General features: G+C 40.9%; 1 protein-coding gene and 1 long non-coding RNA gene across 9 annotated transcripts in view; one reads left to right on the top strand and one right to left on the bottom strand.

Annotated features, from left to right (window-relative positions):
- LOC146064252 (uncharacterized) overlaps nucleotides 1–1547 on the bottom strand; it is a 35779-nt gene extending 34232 nt beyond the window's left edge. The window contains exon 1 of one of the 3 annotated variants that reach the window (XR_014471772.1): nucleotides 880–1547. This is a non-coding gene — a long non-coding RNA (uncharacterized LOC146064252). The remainder of the gene's footprint in view (nucleotides 1–879) is intronic. The other 2 variants (XR_014471773.1, XR_014471774.1) reach the window with 2 other exon arrangements.
- Nucleotides 1468–20614, top strand: BCL6 (BCL6 transcription repressor). Of its 6 annotated transcripts, none has more exons than XM_083177524.1 (10): nucleotides 1468–1611; nucleotides 9731–9769; nucleotides 10033–10207; nucleotides 10779–11000; nucleotides 11132–12094; nucleotides 12291–12466; nucleotides 14138–14305; nucleotides 15734–15864; nucleotides 16897–17034; nucleotides 18112–20614. In XM_083177524.1, the coding sequence occupies exons 3-10, from the start codon at nucleotides 10047–10049 to the stop codon at nucleotides 18241–18243; spliced, it is 2091 nt and encodes a 696-aa protein (XP_083033650.1). In that variant the 5' UTR covers nucleotides 1468–1611; nucleotides 9731–9769; nucleotides 10033–10046; the 3' UTR covers nucleotides 18244–20614. The 6 variants fall into 6 exon arrangements, with proteins under 6 accessions (XP_083033650.1, XP_083033647.1, XP_083033649.1 ...); XM_083177521.1 differs by lacking the exon at nucleotides 1468–1611 and adding an exon at nucleotides 1649–1715; XM_083177523.1 differs by lacking the exon at nucleotides 1468–1611 and adding an exon at nucleotides 2657–3677.
- Nucleotides 20615–21509: the final 895 nt, after the last annotated feature.

Genomic DNA, 21509 nt, shown 5'->3' with positions numbered 1-21509 from the left:
AATACTAAAAAGACAATATAATTCAATACAAACAGTTGACTTTGAGAGGGCAGTGGCAGCCATGCAGACCCATACAGGCTACTTATACTTGCAGGATCTTGTAGGAAGTACCTTTACAATATAAATAGTGCAAATAGCTAACAGTTCATTCTCTGCTTGCCTGCAAACACATGAGTATGTTTAAATGTATATTTAATAACCATGCTGCTTCCTAGAGATGTGTGTGCCTCACATGACAGTGTAGTTCCTGGGAATATGACCTTCTTGCCAGCCAGTTGTATTTGCAAATGAGAATCATAATCAGGAACTGGATGAGTTAAACCCATAGTGTCACTTTTTTTAAAATGCTGTCATCTTCTAGACACAGGCTGCAACATAAAACCATGGGCAATCTGATTAGTTAGGCTATAATCCTGTTTCCGGCTACAGATGTAAGAGTGATTCTGACTTCTTTCTCAGGTCCATCACTCTCTCTGTGATGTTCTGTCTATTTAACCCTCTCTACCAGGAGAATAGATCATACAGTACAGACAGTCTGTAAATGCTAAACAGCAATAGGCGTCTATTTCCTGTAGACAGAGAAGCCCCACCCATGCACCCAAATAGACCTGTCCTGTGTATCGACATGTTAGTTTATATCTTATTTATTTGTTAACAGTCATGTATATAGCAGCACACAATACACAGTATGACAAATCCTGAGTGTCCTCTTTTTTTAGGGGCAGCGATCTCCTTGTGATCTAAAGGTCAGAAGTAGAAATGCCAGAAAAATGCTGCACACACAGAACATGTATACAACTGAAAGTAATCCCACAGAAAGACATTACCATTCACACCAGCAACAATGACATGCAGTGATAGCAATGTGCTCTATATTACCATTACAGCATATACCATACCACACTTATAGTCCATGGGATAAATGAAGAATAGCAATACAGTCCGCTGGTAGAGTTCAGTAATGAAGGCAATGGTAGGCCAGCTGCCCAGGAGATGACAGTAATAATGCAGTGTTCAGGTCCAGGTAGCCAGCTTGCAGAATGAGGGATCCAGCTGGATAGTCCTCCAGCCCCTGATATGGCAAAGAGCAGCCTGTGGTGGGCACAGAGCTGGCAATGCCACCCTGCCTAGAGCATGGCTGCCTATAGGAAAGCTGCATCTGATGCGGAGTATGTAGGGAAGGAGCCTTTTATTTGTGTGCAATTTGCAGTGTTCCCCTCTGTTCTGGGTAATAAGTGGATGATTATGTGCAACACATACACACAGCGCAGCGCGGGCGCCGGACCCTCTCTTATGTCACAGAATAGCAAATTAGTTCTCAGAATTTCTGGGCTGTCCTTTCAAGTTGAAAGCCTACGTCACTGCCGAAGGCGCACCACGTGACCCCTCAGCCGGGCGATACCAAGTCCTGCAGGAGGCTCCAGGGTCCCCAAATGCCGCTTACCTGGAGCGTACCCTTCGGAAAGAGGTATTCCTGTATGGGGCATTTTCCGCTGGCAGGACAGTGGCTTTGGATGGCCACTGGCACCCTCTGGGCGAGAACGATGGGCAGGAGAAAGGGGAAAGGGGCTGGCTGGCTGGCTCTCCGTCCTCCCCTGCCTGCATATAATGGTAAGATCAGAAGCTCAAATTCCGAGAATTGAGCCCTGTTGATTCTTAGAACTGGGGGTTCTTAGAAGTGGTGATGCAAGGATTTTCTAGGAAAGCCCGACCAGGTGATCATTCGCTTTTCTCTGTAATTCTTTTTTTTTTTTTTTTTCCTATCACTTGCCAGTAGCTGGGGCAGCGGCTCCCGGCGGCGCTCTGCGCCTATTGCGCTATTACCAGCGCTGCTGCTCCGCTGTGTTTTTATACTTTGTAGATGTTTTCTAGGAGCTTATGATGTGTTTGTAGTGGAAGATTGATTAGAACATTAGATAGCGTTATCTGTTCCCTGCCATGGATTGGACAGGACTGTCTCATATAGATTCGGCTTATCTTGTTTTACTGTGTATATATATATATATATATTTATGTGATGTGATAGCTTGGTGCCTACTGTACATAGGGGATTGCTGGGTGCCAGTGCTGTACATAGGGGATTGCTGGGTGCCAGTGCTGTACATAGGGGACAGCTGGGTGGCAGGGGGTGATAGACTGTCTGTGGACGCTGAGCAGTGTCATGCATCTGTCTGTGCTGTGGCTGAGTGTAGCAGTGACTGCCCGCTCCTCACTCACTATCTGCCAGCCTCTGCCACTCTATGCCCCTGTGTGTTTATTGTGTGTGCCAGCTTCTGCCCCTGTGTGTTTCTGACACTGCCAGTCTAGTGTGTGTGTGTGTATGTCAGCCTCTGTGTCTGGCTTCTCTTCATTTGCTCGGAGGGTAAATGCGAGTGGCAGAGTGATGTGCCCGTGTGTGCGATCGATCACTGACAGCAGCGTGCTCTGGGTATTAGCAGTATGCGGGCGCTGTGTGGCTGCTGTGCATGTAGAGTATAGGCTGGCACATGTATGGCTGCACCTGTACTCTTTACATGGGGTAATCTCGGGGGCTATCTGACTAGACACCACTTGCTGCGTGTGTGAATATATATATATATATATATATATATATATATATATATATATATATATATATATATATATATATATATTCTAAAAATGTATTATATTGTAAAACGGTAGTAGCCAGAGCTGTGCACCCGCTCTCCGGGCTCTGGGTGGTGTAGAGGGCCTGCTTCCAGCGTTTGGGGCTGGGCATTGGCATTTCTCTGGGCTGTAGCCTTGCAGTGGGTGCGCAGGCTGCCAGTGTCCCCTCTGTATGTGCCCGGGCACTATGGTCATAGGGGGGGGATTTCTTGTCCCGGGTCCCCGCAGTGTTCCTCCTAATGGCCCTAATACGGGTTAGTGCAGGGTGACAGCGCTGCAGGGGAGGCTGTGCTCGCTATGGGTGTCTAGACGCTGGCACCGGCTGTAGGCGCACAGAGGGGGTATGGCTGTTACAGGGGGCACAGGAGCTGGAGAAATGCGCATCTGCGCTCGCAGTGCGCCCCCCTATGTGCTCTGTGTTTACTATGCAGGAACTTGGCACACGCAGCAGCCTCGTAAATCAGCATCGCAGAGTGAAGTTGTGCTGGCCCCGGTCCACACGCTATTCCTGGAGATGTGTCTATGCTGGGAACAGGGGGTTCTCCCTGGCTGGGCAGCACCCACATATGCTCCATCTCTCCTGCTGATACCCACTGAGTGTCAGGCGTATTTTCCACGCTTCCCAAATCCGCCTGCTATGTGTGGGGAGCAGGGTGTTCCTCCTACACCTGAGCCCCCTTACAGGACATACGATCCCTAAATATAACAGCGCCCCTTATATAGCGGCACACTCCCCTATAGATCACATAACGGGGTTTCATACAAATGCTGAGCTGTAGCCATATTTTGTGAATGTCCTGTTAGTACATAGTTGCGTAGTGGTCAGTAGATGGCCATCGTATTGTTACAAGTGTTGTTTTGTATCCCAAATTAAGTGTGGAAATGTTACTGATGCACGATTACAGAATAGATTTGTCATGTCTTATTAGCCCCGCACGATTGAGGCGTCACAGCATGACACATTGGTATCGCACATCAGTCCGGTGTGTACAGAGCTTTGCTCCCGGCAGGAGCGCTTCCCCGTACTCCGGCGATAGTGACAGACAATGGTAAATAGGAGTAAGCGGAGCCTCTGCGCTGTCAGTAATCTGCTCATTACCAAGTATAGGAAGGCTTGTATAGAAACGATCACATTAGTTTGGATTACATATGCCAATAATCAGTCATGTCTGAGACTCCAACCTTCAGCGGAACATTGTCCAAATAATGGTAAATAACATATGTCTGCGCGATGTATGCGATGCTTCGGCGCCCTCTGGTGGCCAGTACTATTTTGGCAGTGTCTATTCCGATTCCCAAGTGACTCGCTAAATTTAGAGCCTCTCTGCTTGTTTTTGCGTACACTGTGGTGGGAAATCAACAAGCCTCAGATCGCAATTGCGCACACATCCTAATCGGAGTTTTAATCCCAAATGATGTAACCCATCTAATGTAGAGAAGGAGTTAAAACACAAACTCTATCCCCCTGTGGCTTGAGAGAGGTTAACTGGAGGTTTCACATTCCTCTGCACTGGCTGTAAGGCACGAATGGATTTTTGCCCTATGCTCATGTTTCAGCTGTGTAGCAAAAACACAAAACAGAAAACACTCCATCAATCAGGCGATTTACTGTCTTGTCTCCTATTTACAACCTGGCTCCTCCGCCATAATATATTTGACTTCCCCATTGACTATGTTCGCAGAGTTTGTTTTACTGTTGTACAAAGTTAATTATTATAGTGCCAGCTGTGCTTTATTAAGCTGTGTACCATAGTATTTGGTGTTACTATTTAAACTCTATTGACCACTGCATGGAACGTGGTACTTGGCAGGCTTATAAAGAGATATCTGCCAGTTACTGGAAGTATCACTAATATAGGACTTGGTGTGCCCCATGTCCTTTCATTTCTGTTGTACAGTGTACCAGCAGGCTGGGTGGCACAAGCCACCAGAAAGTGTGAAGTACAGGTTTCATGTCCCCATAATAGAAATCTCCTTCTTGGCTGGATGCTGGTGTCATCCTTGGGAGGTTAGTTGGCTCTGTCAGGGAGACTGTTCGGGTTAAGTTACAAAGGAGGTGTCTTTCTGTGCAGCTCCTAACTAATGCATTCCAAGGCTGGCCCCTGCCAAGGCTAGAAGCCATATACTTGAACACTGTTATTTCATGGCCAAGCTTCTGGAGCCAGGGTGACTTGGTGGGGGGAGGGAAAAGAAATCACATATTGATTCAGGATTCAAAGTTACACAAGAAGCTGGCTTTTTTTTAAGCGAGAAAAGGCAAAACATCAGAACAAATGTGTGTGTGTGTGTTTATCCAAAAACATTTTTTTTTTTTTTTTGGGAGCCATTCTGAAAACATGTCAGATTCTGAAAAGGAAATCTACTACTGCCCTCCAGTGTCTACACAAGTTATGTCACGGACTAAATCGTGTGGCTGCTGCTGCTGCAGTACTGCACAAGAATGCACACATCTATTTCAAGAATGACTGTGTAATTAGCCAATTATGTTTTGTTTTTTTTCATATTTCTTTATAAATGACATTCTAATTGTGATCATTTATACTACTTCCAGTGCATTCATTGGGGTACAGGACACACTGCATTTTGTTTCTGTGTCTTTCTTATAGACCAGATCAGAATATTAATGTCTCTTGTTAGATAGCATCAGAGTTGATTGATTGCTTTTTTTTTTTCTTTGCTTTTTTTTTTTTTGTTAAATTCCTTAAATATTTGAAATATTTTTTGCTGCCCAATAATAATCTAATTACTGCAGCCTGTGGTGGGTATTTGTCAATGTTTGTAAAATTGTGAGAGATCATATACCAGCAAATCAGCTCATAATTGTAAGTTTTTTAATCACAGCTTAGCGTATGAAAGGCAGAAGCTGATTGGTTGATCTCTTACAATTTTATCTCTTTTTTGAGCTTTGAAAACTTTTTTTTTTTTTTGGAACATTGACACAGTATAATTTCATGAAAAACACCCCTTTTCTATTTTTGAGTATCCCCTGGATGTATGTAGGAGGGACAGCAGCAGGAATCTCTGATCCTGCTCACAGCCACTCCACTCATAGGTTACTATGGGGGATGCAATGCTGCCCAATGTATCAACTTCAGGGCAGTGTGGTCAGCGGGGTTGGCCAGGGGTCAGCAATAACCGTGCATGCACCAACCCCTGGCACCCGGTGAAGCAAAGCGCAAGGACGGGTTCCTTTCGGGGGGCCCTGGGCCCTGCCTCTACAGGATGATAGATTCAACCAAAAATATTGCATATTGCAATGCGATTCTGGGCGGTAAAAGCTGCCCACATCGTATTGCATATGTGATCCAATGATAAATAGGCCTCTATGAAATAAAAGCACATTTTTAAAAGAATTTCTACGCACATCTATGTTAAAACTGCTTGGTGTTGGCCCTTTTCCGTACAAGAATGTAAACTACTGTAGCTTGAAAGCTTTCCTACTGTGTATTGCCACTCACTGGAAACGAATGGGGGCTATGGCTACATTTAGTGTAGGTGAAGTACTGTACATATCAACAGAATTCTGCTGCTTATTTGTTTACACTCATTTACAAAGCCCTTTTTGGTGATTATATGTATGCTTTCCTTTCTGTAGTCTGATGGTTCTCACCTTGGCAACAGGATTAACCAGCTAACTACTATCCTTGTGAAGTGTCACTTCATGTGGTAACACTTAGAACTTGCACTTCTCTGATACTGTTACAAGTTGTTGGTTAAATAAGCAATGAGTAACATTGCAGGCACATCTCACTGCCAGTCACAAATCCCAGGCGACTTGTGTGTTTTTAAATTATTAATCCATTTGACTTGAAAGTGATTCTCAACTGGAAAGCAAACTGGGAGAATTGCCCCTCTTTATTTTTTTCTTTATCGTTTTATGGGGAATAGATTAGATTTTTGTTGTTGTAAAGGGTATCATATTTTACATCAGGGATAGGCAATGTGTGGCTCTCCCTTTGCAGTGAACTACACATCCCAGAATGTTAGTGCATTCTAAACCTGCAGCAGGTCTTGCTAGCATGTGTAGTCCCATAGCAGCTGGAGTGGCACACATTGCCTTGCCCTGTTTTATATTACGCAACGGTTTTCCAGTGAACGATTTAATTGACGGTATGAGCAGTGACGCACTTTATATTGGAAAAAGTTCTTCTTTAACAAGCCGGATTTACTTGTATTGCTACTGCTGCCAAACACATGACTGTAATGTGGGTTTGTTTTTCCCTGACTGATCTACCAATGAAATACTAGCGGGACCAGATGATTTTAGTACTTTCTAGAGTCCTGTTAGCTCAGAATGTATGTCTCAGATATTGGCGAGAACAGGGACTTATTCCACTCTCATAACGAAACCAACATCAAATGCATCTCTTTGAATTATGTGACACATCCAGCCAAAAACATTTCCTATTAGAAAGATTGCCACCTATTTTTTTTTTGTTTTGAAGCTCGAGAGATGTCATAGAATCAATACTGTGCCTAGAGCTAGACAGAAAATAATTTATTGATACATTGTGGAAGAGGGCAATATGTACTATTTGGCCTTGTACTGAAATCAGCTGGGATTAGTTATTACAGTTTTTTTTTCTTTTGCAAAGTTGTGCATCAATTGTGTTCATGGCCTGTCAGATTGCACACCTGATAGCGTTTCAGCTGTGTGTTTAGGGGGGTGGGGGTTGGACCTGCCATTAAAGGTACTTCTTCATGAAGAAGGGGAATGAGGGAAAATCCAGTGTGCCAGGAGCACTGGTCACACCCCTGTGATGTGAGATGGGTATATAGCATATTAAATATAGAATATTATGTGTGTGTGTGTGTGTGTGTGTTCTATAATATAATATTCTTAAAACATCAGAACCATTCCAGGATTGTCCAACCTGCAGCCCTCCAGCTGTTGTGAAGCTACACATCCCAGCATGCCTTGCAATAATTTTAGCATTCCCTAATAGCAATACTATGGCAAGGCATGCTGGGATGTGTAGTTTCACAACATCTGGAGGGCCGCAGGTTGGACATGTCTGCATTAGCCATTATTTGCAATCTGATATTTTACATTTTTTCACAACTGTGCCCTTTGAGATGGATCCTACTGCTTTTTTGACAATAGATGGTATCCCCCCCCCCTACACACACACACACACACACACACACACACACACACACACACACACACACACACACACACACACACACACACACACACACACACACACACAAACTTCTGATAATTGCTTTTTGTAAAGGAAATCTAGAACAGGATACATACTGTAACTGCCTGTCCTGAATGCACTTTCCAGGAAAGTTAATTGTAGAGGAGTTCATTGGGTTAAGTAATCCTAGTCTGAGTCAAATATTTCCCAGAATGATATGGCTGGAATATCCACCCCTTTTTTCCTCTGTTGAAAACAGTGTTAATGTACAGCATCTGTGGGCAGGTTGTGTTTAATGACAACATGGGATGCATGGCAGTTAATGTTCTACCAGTCAGATCCATGCATTCAGGAGTCTGCCCTCAGCATCCTATGTGTAAGGTAAATGACTCTACCTTCTTATGCCTACATCTTGCAGTTTTTAGAAACTGGCTGCCCAGCTCGCTGTGGATGGTCCAGACAAAGTTGTACAGACTTAAATTAAGGAGAGACTGCTTATACATCTGTACAGCAGAAAACTAATTGCATATGTGTATTTATATTTCCATGGAAAAGATTTGATTTTTTTTTTTTTAGTTCTGTTATACTGTACAATGGCCTACCAATAAGTAAGCCCGATAAAGTGAGACCAGATTGTTAATTGTACCATGTGACAGAGTGGTCACCTGAGTTTAAAGAATGTTTTACTGGGTGCAGAATATTACATTAGAACATTACAAGTACATTACATTAGAAGGAACATTAGATGACCCATGCTGGAATGTCAGGTATAGTAAAGAGTAACAGGGGAAATACTTTATTTTGGAAGCTCTGGCCAATGAAACACCTGGCTATACAAGTGTTGTTTTCTCCCTGTTCTGTAGCTGTACAGAATGTGTTATGTTCCCCACTCATGTTGACAGATTCACATTGGCTGCTGTGATGTCATTGCAGAGAGTTGCCAAGACAGGTGAAGAACTTTCAGACATGGTCTTCTAGTATAGGCCATTCCTGTGATTACATGTTTCACTGCAGGACATGTTTAACTCTTTGAATACAATTACAAGGAATGAATATGTGATTTAACCCGATGACGAGCCAATGCCTGAATTGTCAACTGGCCCAAACTGCCACTATCCTATTTTGAGAATGATATAATGCATGTGTATGGTAAACATGTCATCTGTCTCTGAAAGGCATCTGTTTTGCTCATCCATTGCAATACTGTCTACTATTTATATACTGTAGATACAAAAATCTATTTTGATAATGTTTCCAGCTTTGCAGTTTTATCATGTTGTCCAGTTTTAAGCTGCTGCACACGGTAAGATTTTTTTTAAACGATATGGCTGTTTTTGACCGATCGGAACGACCAATCGTTCAAAAACTTTCCATGTGTGGGCATAATCATGATCTGATGCGTGCACCCGCCGGTCATTTTAGTACATCCCACCCATTGGATTGTACAATCTATCAATGTGTGGGCACCTTTTAGAATGCAATCAGAGTAGCATTGTGTACCTGCCAGGTATTTTTTCTTCCCCATTGGTATTATTGGGATGCATGTGAATGTGCTAGAAAAATGCAACAAACCACACAATAAGGGAAATGCATAGTTTCAGACTTCCAAAGAACAGGAAGACTAATGAGTCACAATTGCTTATTACTTTCTAGCTTACTCATCTAGCACAAAATAGGTTAACTATTTAACATCAATACTGTAGCTAACTATATATCATTTGCCATTTTAAATGAATAAGATGATATTGTTTATATAAATCAGGGGTATGCAACTTGTGACTTTCCTCCTGTTGCGGTACAAGTCTACTCCTGGGACTTGTAGTCCCATAACAGCTTTAGTCCGAGGCTTTTTAAACCTGATGAAGATCATACCACCATTGTAATATTGTATCATTATAGTTATTGTCATTCTAAATCATAATTAATATTTTCTTCCATTGTGTTTTGTTTTTCAGGATTCAAAGAGGAATTTGGATTATAAATTGTGATTTTGGGTAAGTGGTCTGACATATATTTGAATCTATTTTAGTGAGCACATGAGATCACATCTACATGACCAGTCCATTATCATATGTGGTGAAGATTCACTAATCCACATTAACACAAACTGCTAAATGCGGAAGTTGAAACTTGTTTGATTTATCATTCAAGAGTCTAACACTTGTCTCCTGCACTGTCTTCTGTTTAGTTCACTAATCTTAATACTTGATGAAATTCATGAATCATTTGTAAAGTTATGTCTTTGTTTTTACATCAGTGATAGGGGCAACAATGACATCTGCAACTGACAGCTGCATCCAGTTCACTAGACATGCTAGTGATGTCCTATTGAACCTTAACCGACTTCGAAGTAGGGACATTCTCACAGATGTGATCATCGTTGTGAACAGGGAGCACTTCCGAGCTCATAAGACGGTCCTCATGGCCTGCAGGTAAGGGAGCAATTGTTGGAATCTAATTCATTATTTACCTTGGTAGCTATTAAACTAGCGTTTGTGATCTAGGGAGCTGCTGCATGTTTTATAGAGGGCATGCAAGTGTCTAAAGCTATTTATTCAGGAATCTTTTGCAAATCTATGTCTATTGTTAATGGAGAAAAGAAACTTACATTTTAAAGCATACGTCAGGCTCTGTGTGTATTAAAAACATTTTTGTGAGCTGTGACAGCGAGCAGTGCCGACTGTTCGCTGTCACAGCTCTCAGGGTCAGTATTCATCTGATCCCCTGCACACACCGTTTCCATGTGGCTAGGTTTTTGCAGCGACGGGGAAACGGTGTGTGTGGCTGCTAAAACAGTCATTCTTGCGGCTAAATGCAGCGGGCTACCTGCATTAGCTGCAAGCCTCGCTGTTTGGGGGAATCCTTGCCATCCTCGGACAGCGAGGATTCTCCTGGAACGTAGAATATGGTGAGCGGATGGCGCGGGGTTTAAACCGCCGCCCGCATTGAACACAGCCCTCTGTGATTAATGGGAGAGTCATAATTTTTCTTATCTTCTTGCAGTGGATTATTCTACACTATCTTCACTGACCAGATGAAATGCAATATGAACATTATCAACTTGGATCCAGAAATCAGTGCTGAGGGGTTCCGGGTCCTACTGGAATTCATGTACACATCTCGGCTTAGCTTGAGAGACAGCAACATTATGGCAGTAATGAGCACTGCACTTTACCTACAGATGGAACATGTTGTGGACACCTGTCAGAGGTTCCTCAAGACCAGGTAGTTTTTCATTTTAAATTTAGTTTTTTTTTTAATGCTGTTCTATAATAATTAGAGCAAAAGTATTTTGCAAATGTTTCACTCAAGATATTACAATGAAATCATTCAATGGCTTTTTCTGTTTTTCACAGTGAAGATCTTGTGAGTTCCGTGAAGCCCTCTAAAGGGGAGGATTTTCTACAAAGTCGAGCAATGTTAGCTCCAGATGTTATGGCCTACAGAAACTGTGAGATGTCAGAAAATACTGTACCGCTTCGGAACACAGCCATCTGCGATGGAAGATCCTATATTCCCAACCTGTACAATGGTTCACAATCCTCGTACCCACTGTACAGCCACATTCCAGTGCATGGATTCCTGTTCCCAGAGGATGAAATTAGAGATGTTCAGATGGCTGACATCCAAAGAGCCAATAGATATCCTAAGGAAAGTGTGCTGCCTGGAGAAAATTCAAGGACTGTGTTAGGAGATTACAGGAAAGTTGTGACAGATATATCTGTTAACATGTGCCACAGCAACATCTATTCACCAAAGGAAGCTGCATTGGAAGATCCACGTAGTGACTCTCACTATAATGTGCTTGCTGGCTCCCGGTCTGCTGGTCCCTCTGTTAGAAGCAGCCCATTCTACAATTGTGACAAAGGGAAAGAGGAGGAGCGAACATCCTCTGAGGATGAAATTACTCAGCACTTTAAACCTGCAAATTCTCCTGTCAACCGCAAGGGTCTTGTAAGCCCTCAGAGTCCACAGAAGTCTGACTGCCAACCTAACTCTCCTACAGAGTCCAGCAGCAGTAAAAATGCACGCATCTCACAGGGATCTGGTTCCCCTATGTCCAAGCCCTCTACAGACCCAAAGGCTTGCAACTGGAAAAAGTATAAGTTGCTTAATTCCCTTAACCAGAGAGAAAAAGAAGGTTGCGCTAACCAAAGTGAAATGGGCAACTTGTCTCCACAGTTCTACACTTCACAGTCATCATGTCAACAACCGGTCAAGTCTGAAAGTATGGACAGTCAAGCCTCAGCTAAGCTTACTGAGAGCATTGATGACTCGTCAGCACCCCAGGCTAGCAAGCTGAACAACATTGTAAACAGGTAATGACAGTAACAGTCTGTAAAAGACTGCTTAGCTTGATTTTGGCATTGGCTATAAAGTAAAAGTTGCATTTCATTATGTATGTGTTTTTACATCATTTGCTAGACCCTCATTTACTTTATGTAGGTATTATGACTGTTTTGTACATGTAGTTTTCCGCATAACACATAGATATTGTATTCTTTATTTTCACAGGAGTATGGAAGGGTCACCTCTGGGCAGTGAAGGACATTCACCTCTCTATATCCACACACCCAAGTTCAACATGTTTTCATCACAATCCCCTCCTGAAATCTGTCCTCACACCCCTGGGTCTAACTTTGGAGAAGAGATTGCTGAAACCCAGTCGGAATATTCCGACTCAAGCTGTGGTATGTCGGCCTTTTTATATTCATTTGCTAATGAGCTTCCGGCTTTTTCAGGTGTAAGCACAATTGACTTTTGTTTAAAAAATATATAAATAAAACCTCTGTAAATGACTACATAGGTTTTTTTTTATATGTCTGTCCTCTGCTGGTATTCTTCTATAAACCCACTCAACATCATTATTCATCACCAGCTAGAGGTAAAATGTAAGAGAGTAAAGCAAACACAATGTATAGTTTAGTGTACATTATGAAAGCGTAATTGTCAGGTTTCAAATGTTATGTGCCAATTTAATTTTCATTGTGTGTATATATGTGTGTGTTTGTAGCTATTCTAGAAACACACACATATATGAGCATGACCGCACTCACAAGCAGGCAGACTCTCTCAGGCAGACACTAAAACGGCAATCTAATGTATACTGAGATTGAAGGAGCAGTCATCAGTTTGAAAGCATAAACAAAGACCAACTTTTATTCTCACATATCAGCAGCAGAGAGATAAGTGACGTGTTGGTTGCTCCATGATCTCTAATTGTATGGATGTATAACTGTGCTTCTGTATAGCCTGATGATGGTCCAATTGGACCGAAATTCACAAATCTCTGCTGCTGATATGTGAGAAATCAGTTGCTCTTTGTTTATGCCTTCAATCTGGTGAGTGCCCCTTCAATCTCTCTCTCTCTTTATATCTAATCTTATCTATCTATCTATCTCACCTTCTTCACTCTATAGTATAGGGAACTAGGTGGCACTCAGACACTGCATAAATGGTGAAACAGTCTGTGTGTTATAGTAAATGTTTCAGGTTCTGGTACCCCTTCCTTAGGACACCCAAACAAAATGTAAAGTGCAAAATATTTCTACGCTGCCAACACTGTCCCAGCATCCGGTGATGCACTTCCGGTTATGGCTATAACATCACACAGGTCCAGACAGCTGGAGCGGATAGAGGAACCCGCCTATACAATAGTCTCCATTACAACATTTAACTTAACTTTAATAGGAGACCCAATCAGCTCCTGTCCTTTTTCAAACATGCTGGAACATGTCAGTTTGGAGCTCATTGACTGCAACTTTATCTATCTATCCTTTTTTTTTTTTTTTATAGCTGCACCCCTAGACCCAGAGTTCCTGAATCGATTTATAAATAAATAAATATATCCATCAAAGTGATGACCGTGATCTAATCTAACTAGATTTTAGTTGCCTTTGTAATTAATTAGGTTTTAGAGAGAGACCTGCATATACCACTATAATTTGTTAAATTAGCCAATATGGATTAACATAGTCCACAGGTTCTCAAAGTCGGTCCTCAGGACCCCACACAGTGCATATTTTGCAGGTCTCCTCACAGAATCAAGTGATTAATTAGTTACACCTGTGGATCTTTTAAAATGTGTCAGTGATTAATGAGTGCACCTCTCGGGTGACCTGGAAAACGTGAACTGTGTGGGGTCCTGAGGACCGAGTTTGAGAACCACTGACACACACTGTAGTCTTCTTTTTCCATGCTTTGTAATGCATGATATTAATATAATTTGGTGTCTGATTCATTGATACAGTTTTGTTTAGTACATGGGAACTGCATATATAGACAATCCCTCTCCCATCATAAAATGCAAATGTAATCCCATATATTTAGAATCTTGAAATTATTTTGTATTTTCTTCACAGAAAATGGCACATTCTTTTGCAATGAATGTGACTCCCGTTTCTCTGAGGAAGGTTCCTTAAAAAGGCACACTCTGCAGATGCACAGTGACAAGCCCTATAAATGCGACCGCTGCCAAGCCTCATTCCGCTACAAGGGAAACCTTGCCAGCCACAAGACCGTTCACACTGGTATGTTCTTGATAGCTTTAAGTATTGGTCAGATTGACTTTTTTAGTTACATGATTGGGGTATGACCAATTATCTGCAGCGCTTGAGAGATTGGCCATACTATGTAATACAGTATTCTATACAATTAGAATTTTGCACCCATTGAAGCCTTAATATACCGAATTAAACAGAACAGTCAGTGTGTGTGTGTGTATGTATGTATGTATGTATGTATGTATGTATGTATGTATGTATGTGTGTATGTGTGTGTGTTCGGAAAGAACAGACTGTTGTTTGTGCTCTATTGGTCAGCTGCACTTTACAAAACCTCCCTGTTAGCGGAGGATAGAGTGGGATAGAAATGGTAGGAAAAATGTAAAGTGCGCTACTTTCACCTCAATGGACAATTGTTTTTATATAAATACAACTGTTGATAAAAAACTATTTTTTTATTAAAACAATTCAGAATTCAGCATATCAGACACAGTGATTTTCAAACTGTTTCATAAAAACATGGGAACAGACCCAAAGCGTTTCGTCACCGAAGTGACTTCATCAGGGGTACTGGTTCCAACACCTTTAATTCGCACGGCATGGGATTGGACCTTTATTGGCACCTCAACGTTCAAATGACGTCACATGAGAAAAATTTTTTGTAGAACTAACGTCAGTGTTGTACTGTATGATGTCAAATTGCACCTAAATTGTGTGTTGTATGATGTCAAATTGCACCACTATGGAATTCACTCCAGTGTACCCATGCGAATTAAAGGTGTTGGAACCAGTACCCCTGATGAAGTCTCTTCGGTGACGAAACGCGTTGGGTCTGTTCCCATGTTTTTATGAAACGGATTGAAAATCACTGTGTCTGATACTGTATGCTGAATTCTGAATTGTTTTATAAAAAAAATAGGTTTTTTTATCAACAGTTGTATTTATATATATATATATATATATATATATATATATATATGTGGATTTTTGGAAACCGGCACTCCAGCATTCACAGTGAGGGTATCACAGACCGGGGTGCTGCTGAAGGGTAGATGCAGGAGGGGGTACAAGGCAGCACTCACTCGGATTTCCTTGGAAAGAAGCACTCACAGACAGGGAGTGATGGTCAACGTTTCGGATTTTAATCCGTTTTCAAGACCTTGAAAACGGATTAAAATCCGAAACGTTGACCATCACTCCCTGCCTGTGAGTGCTTCTTTCCAAGAAAATCCGAGTGAGTGCTGCCTTGTACCCCCTCATATATATATATATATATATATATATATATATATATATATATATATATATATATATATATATATATATATATATATATATATATATATATATATATATATATATATATCTATCTATCTAATGTGTGTGTTTTTTTTTTTTTTTTTTTTTTTTATATTCACTCTTCAAGTCCAAATTTTTTTTGTTTTTGGTATTTAGGTGAAAAACCATATCGCTGCAGTATTTGCGGTGCACAGTTTAACAGACCTGCAAACCTAAAGACCCACACAAGAATTCACTCTGGAGAAAAGCCGTACAAGTGCGAAACTTGTGGCGCCCGATTTGTACAGGTAATTTGTTACCACACTTATTTTTGTTCATAGTTTTATGTAGCTGATTTGTATGGTTACATTTATTTCTCAGTGAATTAGTTACTTTCTTTGACGGCAGTATCGCCTCTATCAAACCTCTAGGCCTTCTTTTACAATGTAGGGTTAGTTGGATAAAGATGTGCAACAAGACACTGAGGCTAATATATCCTATACTGGTGATTGGCACCAATCTAGACATTTGTGGAGCACATAGCAATTTTTTGATGGTGACCCTAAACTTTATAGTGACCCTTTCTTATGAGTATTGCCAGACACTTCCTATTGTTGTCTGCTGCTCTGCACTTCCTACCTGGAGAGCAAAGTATAGATCTAGAAAACCACAATTCTACGTAATGAAACTTTCATAATCGTTCATTTATAAAATGCCACAGTAGTCAGCAGGGTCAAACTGTCAGTACATTTGAACATACAAATATAACATGGGCGTATTCAGGGGACTAGGGAGGTGCATGTGAACACTGGCTGAGGGTAGAGAAGGGGATGCTTATTATGCCAACATTTATTCAGATTATTATTTAAGATTTGACATAAGTCTCAGGAACAGAATTCTGGTTATGGTGGTTGTGGTTAACGTCAGTTTTACTGCTTGTCCAAATCATGGACTTTATACAGTCATATAGTGTTTTTACAGATTATACTATACTATAAGAAAACCAGCTAGTACAAGTTGTACTGTACAACTACCTATATGTCAAATGCTCAATGTCACATGACCTATAAAATATATTTTGTATTTTCCTGAGTAATATCCTCTTGCATATATACAATGTCACTTTACTATTGTTATTGTTATTATAAACATGTTGTTATTAATAATAACGACATGTTCATAATAATAAGTGTTCCGAAAGTATCTATTACAAATGTGTTCCTTCTTACATGCATTTTTGGGCATAGTCAAACTGGCAATGCAACTCGAGTCGACCACATTTATTTTCGAATTTTCATGTCGTAATGCACAAATTCATGTAATATGTCTTGTGTTCCTAGGTTGCTCATCTCCGTGCTCACGTGCTGATTCATACGGGAGAGAAACCGTACCCATGTGAGATCTGTGGAACTAGATTCAGGCACTTGCAGACGCTCAAGAGCCATCTTCGTATTCACACCGGAGAGAAACCTTATCATGTAGGTCAACTGGCTTTCATATACTGAATAGAGTTTATTGTGATAAGCAGATGGCAATATAACATTAATCAGACCTCAGCCAGTTAGAAGTGTCTGTTTTTTATAAAGCGATATACTTAGAGGAATCATGACATTAACAAATTAAATGATATGAAAAGAAACAGAAGGTAAATATGGTTTGCTCTAAATTCTTTAATGTAAGAGGACTGAAGGACACTGAATACACAAGATAATGGAAATAAAAATGATGGTTGTGTGTATGGAAAGTACAAGGAGCTACTGTAAACTAGATCACATTACGTCATGTCTGAAACCTGGTGGCACATGTGCCGTCATTAAATGACGTGGGGGAACCTTTGAATGTCTTTACCAGAAAATTTGGCGTAACTGGCTAACACGATCTGTTAGCTTTAGTGCAAACTTGTCTACTCTCCTGGGATGACCAGAAGGCTGTCCAAAATCAGGTGATGCTTCCGGCTGCCCAGAAGAGTGGGCAAGTCTCACTTCATTTGCAGAGTGAAGTGGTGGACCTGGTGGTAGATGATGCATTCACACTGAATCTCGCCATCATAGTCATGGCCTCAGGAGAGGGACTTAACCTTGATGGCGGTTGAGCAGCCACGCCCCTGCCCATCTCCCTTAGCCACGTTTGCCCCTATATTAAGCCATGTGTCCTGTACATTCCTCCTCTGAGGGAACCAGGCTGCCAGAAAGTCTGTAACAATATTATAAAGGCCAATTTAAAATTTTAGCAGCCCCTATAGAAAGAAACACTTATCTGATACCTGCTGCTGTCCCTCTAACATACAGTTAGGTGGTGTCTGTGTTTTTTTAGGGACTAGCACCCAATATTTTGATTTTGTTTGATATATAAAAGTGCCCCTTAATCAGCTCTATAGACCGTAATATCAAAGGTAACATTGTTTGCACCCTGCTTATACATTATTGAGCCTTTTCATACAAGTGCACTATGTGATTTTCTTTTCTTAATTCTTACCGTTTTCGTGGGCATTGCTGTTGTACTTTGTCATTTATTTTCAAAATCAATATTTATTCCTACGTCTCTATTCCTTACAGTGCGAAAAATGCAACCTCCATTTCCGCCACAAGAGCCAGTTGAGACTTCATCTACGTCAGAAACACGGAGCAATCACCAACACAAAAGTCCAGTATCGGGTGTCCTCTACAGAGCTCCCCAAGTCTTGCTGAGCCGGGCCCTGTCCACCGATTCTGGAGTGCCTCTAATTTGACCTGTTAGTGCAGATGGGTGAAATAAAACGGGTTTAGCTTTTTTTATTTTATTTTTGTCCTGGTCATGTGAAATGTGCGCCCTTCATTGTAAATAGATTAAATACACATATACATACATATTTTTTTCTATATCTGTGTGTGGTGTAGTGACCATGCGCTCTTTATTATTTCAGCGTTGTAATTCTTAGCCCAAGAGAATCAGAGTGTTGAGGAGTAAATACTGAACTAAGAGTGATTGGACATGCAAAGCCTGTTACACCCTGCTGTGCAGACCCAGTGCACTGGCGCTCCCATGCAGAGCCATATATTGGTCAAAATGCAATTTATATATAGTGCGAGGGGTTCAACAAGGCAGCCTTGCTATAACAGCAGAAGTTAGCAACTTGTAGATATCCAACTGTTGTACAGTAGTCAAGGTCTTGGTATGCCTTGCCAGGCAATTTGCTGAAATTTTTTTTTTTTTAAATGACAATTAGAGACCCACAGTTTCCTAAGTCTGCTGTGAGGCATTTTTGGGAGTAGACCATTTTTCTTTGTTAATATTTGCCAAGATACCCAACAGACCACCTTTTTAGTAGAAGTTGAATTTTCTCTGTTGGTGGCTAATGGTGTGTAACTCAGTAGACTGGTTATTACCATCAGCCATGTTTTAGTGACTGAAAAGGAAACCAGGTACAGCCTGTTGGGAAGTGGTGTTAGACGTGACTCCCCCTAAACGGCAATGGTAACAGATCACACCAACATGTTTGGGCAAGACATGGAATTCTATGGATGCAATACAATGAAGCACTTCAATGAAGCACCTTGTCTAAAAGCAGATTTTGCACCCATAGTCCCTGTCTGTTCATATGGTGGTTTTAAATGGTGGTATGTATTTGGCACCTTGAGAATATATTTTCCAAATAAAATACAATTACGAAGATAAAAGCACTAATTGTTAATGACTATCCCAGGAAGAGCATCCCTGCTTAGAGGGGAGAGTGTCCTGCCGTGTATATACAACACGGGACTGAATGCACTTTCTTCATAGTTATTGTGCCAGGTGCTAGATGTTATATGTAGTCTGAGGTAAGGGAAACTTGAGTCAATGTAAATCTCTTGGCTGCTAAAAGGCCTAGCAATGCACCAAGCTGTGGTCTAATATGAGACTGTCATGGCAGAATTAACTGACTCCCATTCTTTAAATGGGAGACGATAAACTGCTGCATTCTGTCCAGGCAGAGTTTAGCACTTGCCCCGCCTTAGTCGCTTCTAATTACAGCAATAAGGCTTTCTGGTGTCATGCGGCCAGTGGTAGCCTTGCCTTGTACAGTACATTAGGCTGATGTGACCCCAGAAGGTGCCTTTTTGCTATGGCTGCAATATTATACCAGCACTTGGAGGCACCAAAATCTAATATTTTTCTAGTCGCAAACTTTCTTGCACCCTTGAAAAAAAATATACAAAAGTATTTAATTTTATGGTATGCAAAATATGCACTCTATGTAAGGAGAGAAAATATAGAACAAAGAATTATTGTGTATGCTTTTTAAGAGAGGGCTTTAACTTTGTTATAGTTGTAACCAAAGTAAATGGAATTTATGGCAGAGTATATATATATATATATATATATATATATATATATATATATATATATATACACATATATTATAAATAAATATACCTATATTATAAAGATTAAAAACAAAAAAAGATTTACAAAAAAACGAAGCGCTATTAAATTCTGAAATACAGCAAAAGTTTAGATTGTATCTGCGGGCAGAATTCAATCTGAGATTTGTTTTATTGTGATAGAGCACTTATAACATATTTTAAAGTATTGCACCAGTGTACGTGAAAAGATATTTTGTCTAAACGCAACAGTCTATTTGTATTTTTTATGTTTTATTTGTTTTCTGGAAGTGAAAGTTTACAGTATGTTAAACTCTGACACCCTGTCGAAGGATTATGTAACATTTTTTTTTTTTTTTGGTTCAAAATGTATGTTTGTAAATATGTAAATTTTGTCTTTGGTGCCTTTTTAACCTTATTGGTGCCAGGGGGGTCCAGCAACATGTTGTCAGTCCCACTGGCAGTGAAGGGGTTAATGAATGTTTGATCCCAATTCCTTTTTAAAGGTACAGCCTAAAGCTAGTCACTAATCTTTAGGGAAAGGTCAATCATTTTTTTTATTTCTTTTCATTTTGTTCTCCTTCTGTTGATTTCATGATGCTTTGTCCTGCTTGTGTTAATAATAAACTGCCGGGAGACAGGGTTTGGGCTGTTTATAAAACGGAATTATTGCATTGTAAACAATAGCTGTACAAGTAGAAAAAATAAAATCCTTAACAGCAAGAAAATGGTGTCCGAGTTGAGATTTGTATATGAAAGTGAAATCCTCCATTTGTCAGTAAACAGTAATAAAGCCTCTACAGTGTTTTAATTGTTTAAAGGTCCAATAAACCTGTCTGGGTTTATGTTTTGTCTAGTAAAAGCAGTTTCGAGATATTGTTTTAGGTTATACTTATGTACATGCTGCAGCAATTGCAACACTTCCAATATTATGAGAAATTGGTTCAAACTGCCAAATTGGTGAAAAATGATTATTTTAAATTATTGCCATTATTTTAAATTATTGGTCGGCGACCATCGAATGATGTGGAAGACCCACGCATATGTTAGGTTGCTCTGAGGCAACCTTACATATGCGTGCACCCTCGGGAGGAAATGGACGGGCAGCTGACATATGGTGATGTCAGCTGCCCACACCCCCCCCCCCCCACCCGTGTCACGGCCTCATTACCATGAGAACGCCCAGTGTTCTCATGGGAACGGCCATGAAACGCTCATGTTTCATGGGCATTCCCATATGGTAATGAGGCTGCCTGCTGCCCCACGTCCCTCTCCGCCCCCCGCCCTTGATGCATACAGGTAATAATATTTATGCCTAGTAGACCAGACACAGGTCTGTAGTGGAAGATGGGGATGACAATACATGGCACAACAATAGTACAAGTGGTTTGTGTTTCCACCCCATAAATTGTTGGGTATAACATCCAGAAATTTTGGGGGCAAAATCTCCATAAAGTTGCATCCGAGACAGGACTCCTTTTGGTGTCATTACTGTGGGCGGGATTCTCTAATAACCCCCTGTGCACATCGCATTGTTAGTAATCGCATATGCAGTAACATATGAGATTATTAACTCAAAGGCGATTGCCAGCGATGTGCAGCGGGTTCCCCCC

This window comes from Crinia signifera, chromosome 3, assembly GCF_055691185.1.
Source record: "Crinia signifera chromosome 3, ASM5569118v1, whole genome shotgun sequence".
NCBI lineage: Eukaryota > Metazoa > Chordata > Amphibia > Anura > Myobatrachidae > Crinia > Crinia signifera.
This window is presented reverse-complemented; position numbering and strand designations above follow the sequence as displayed.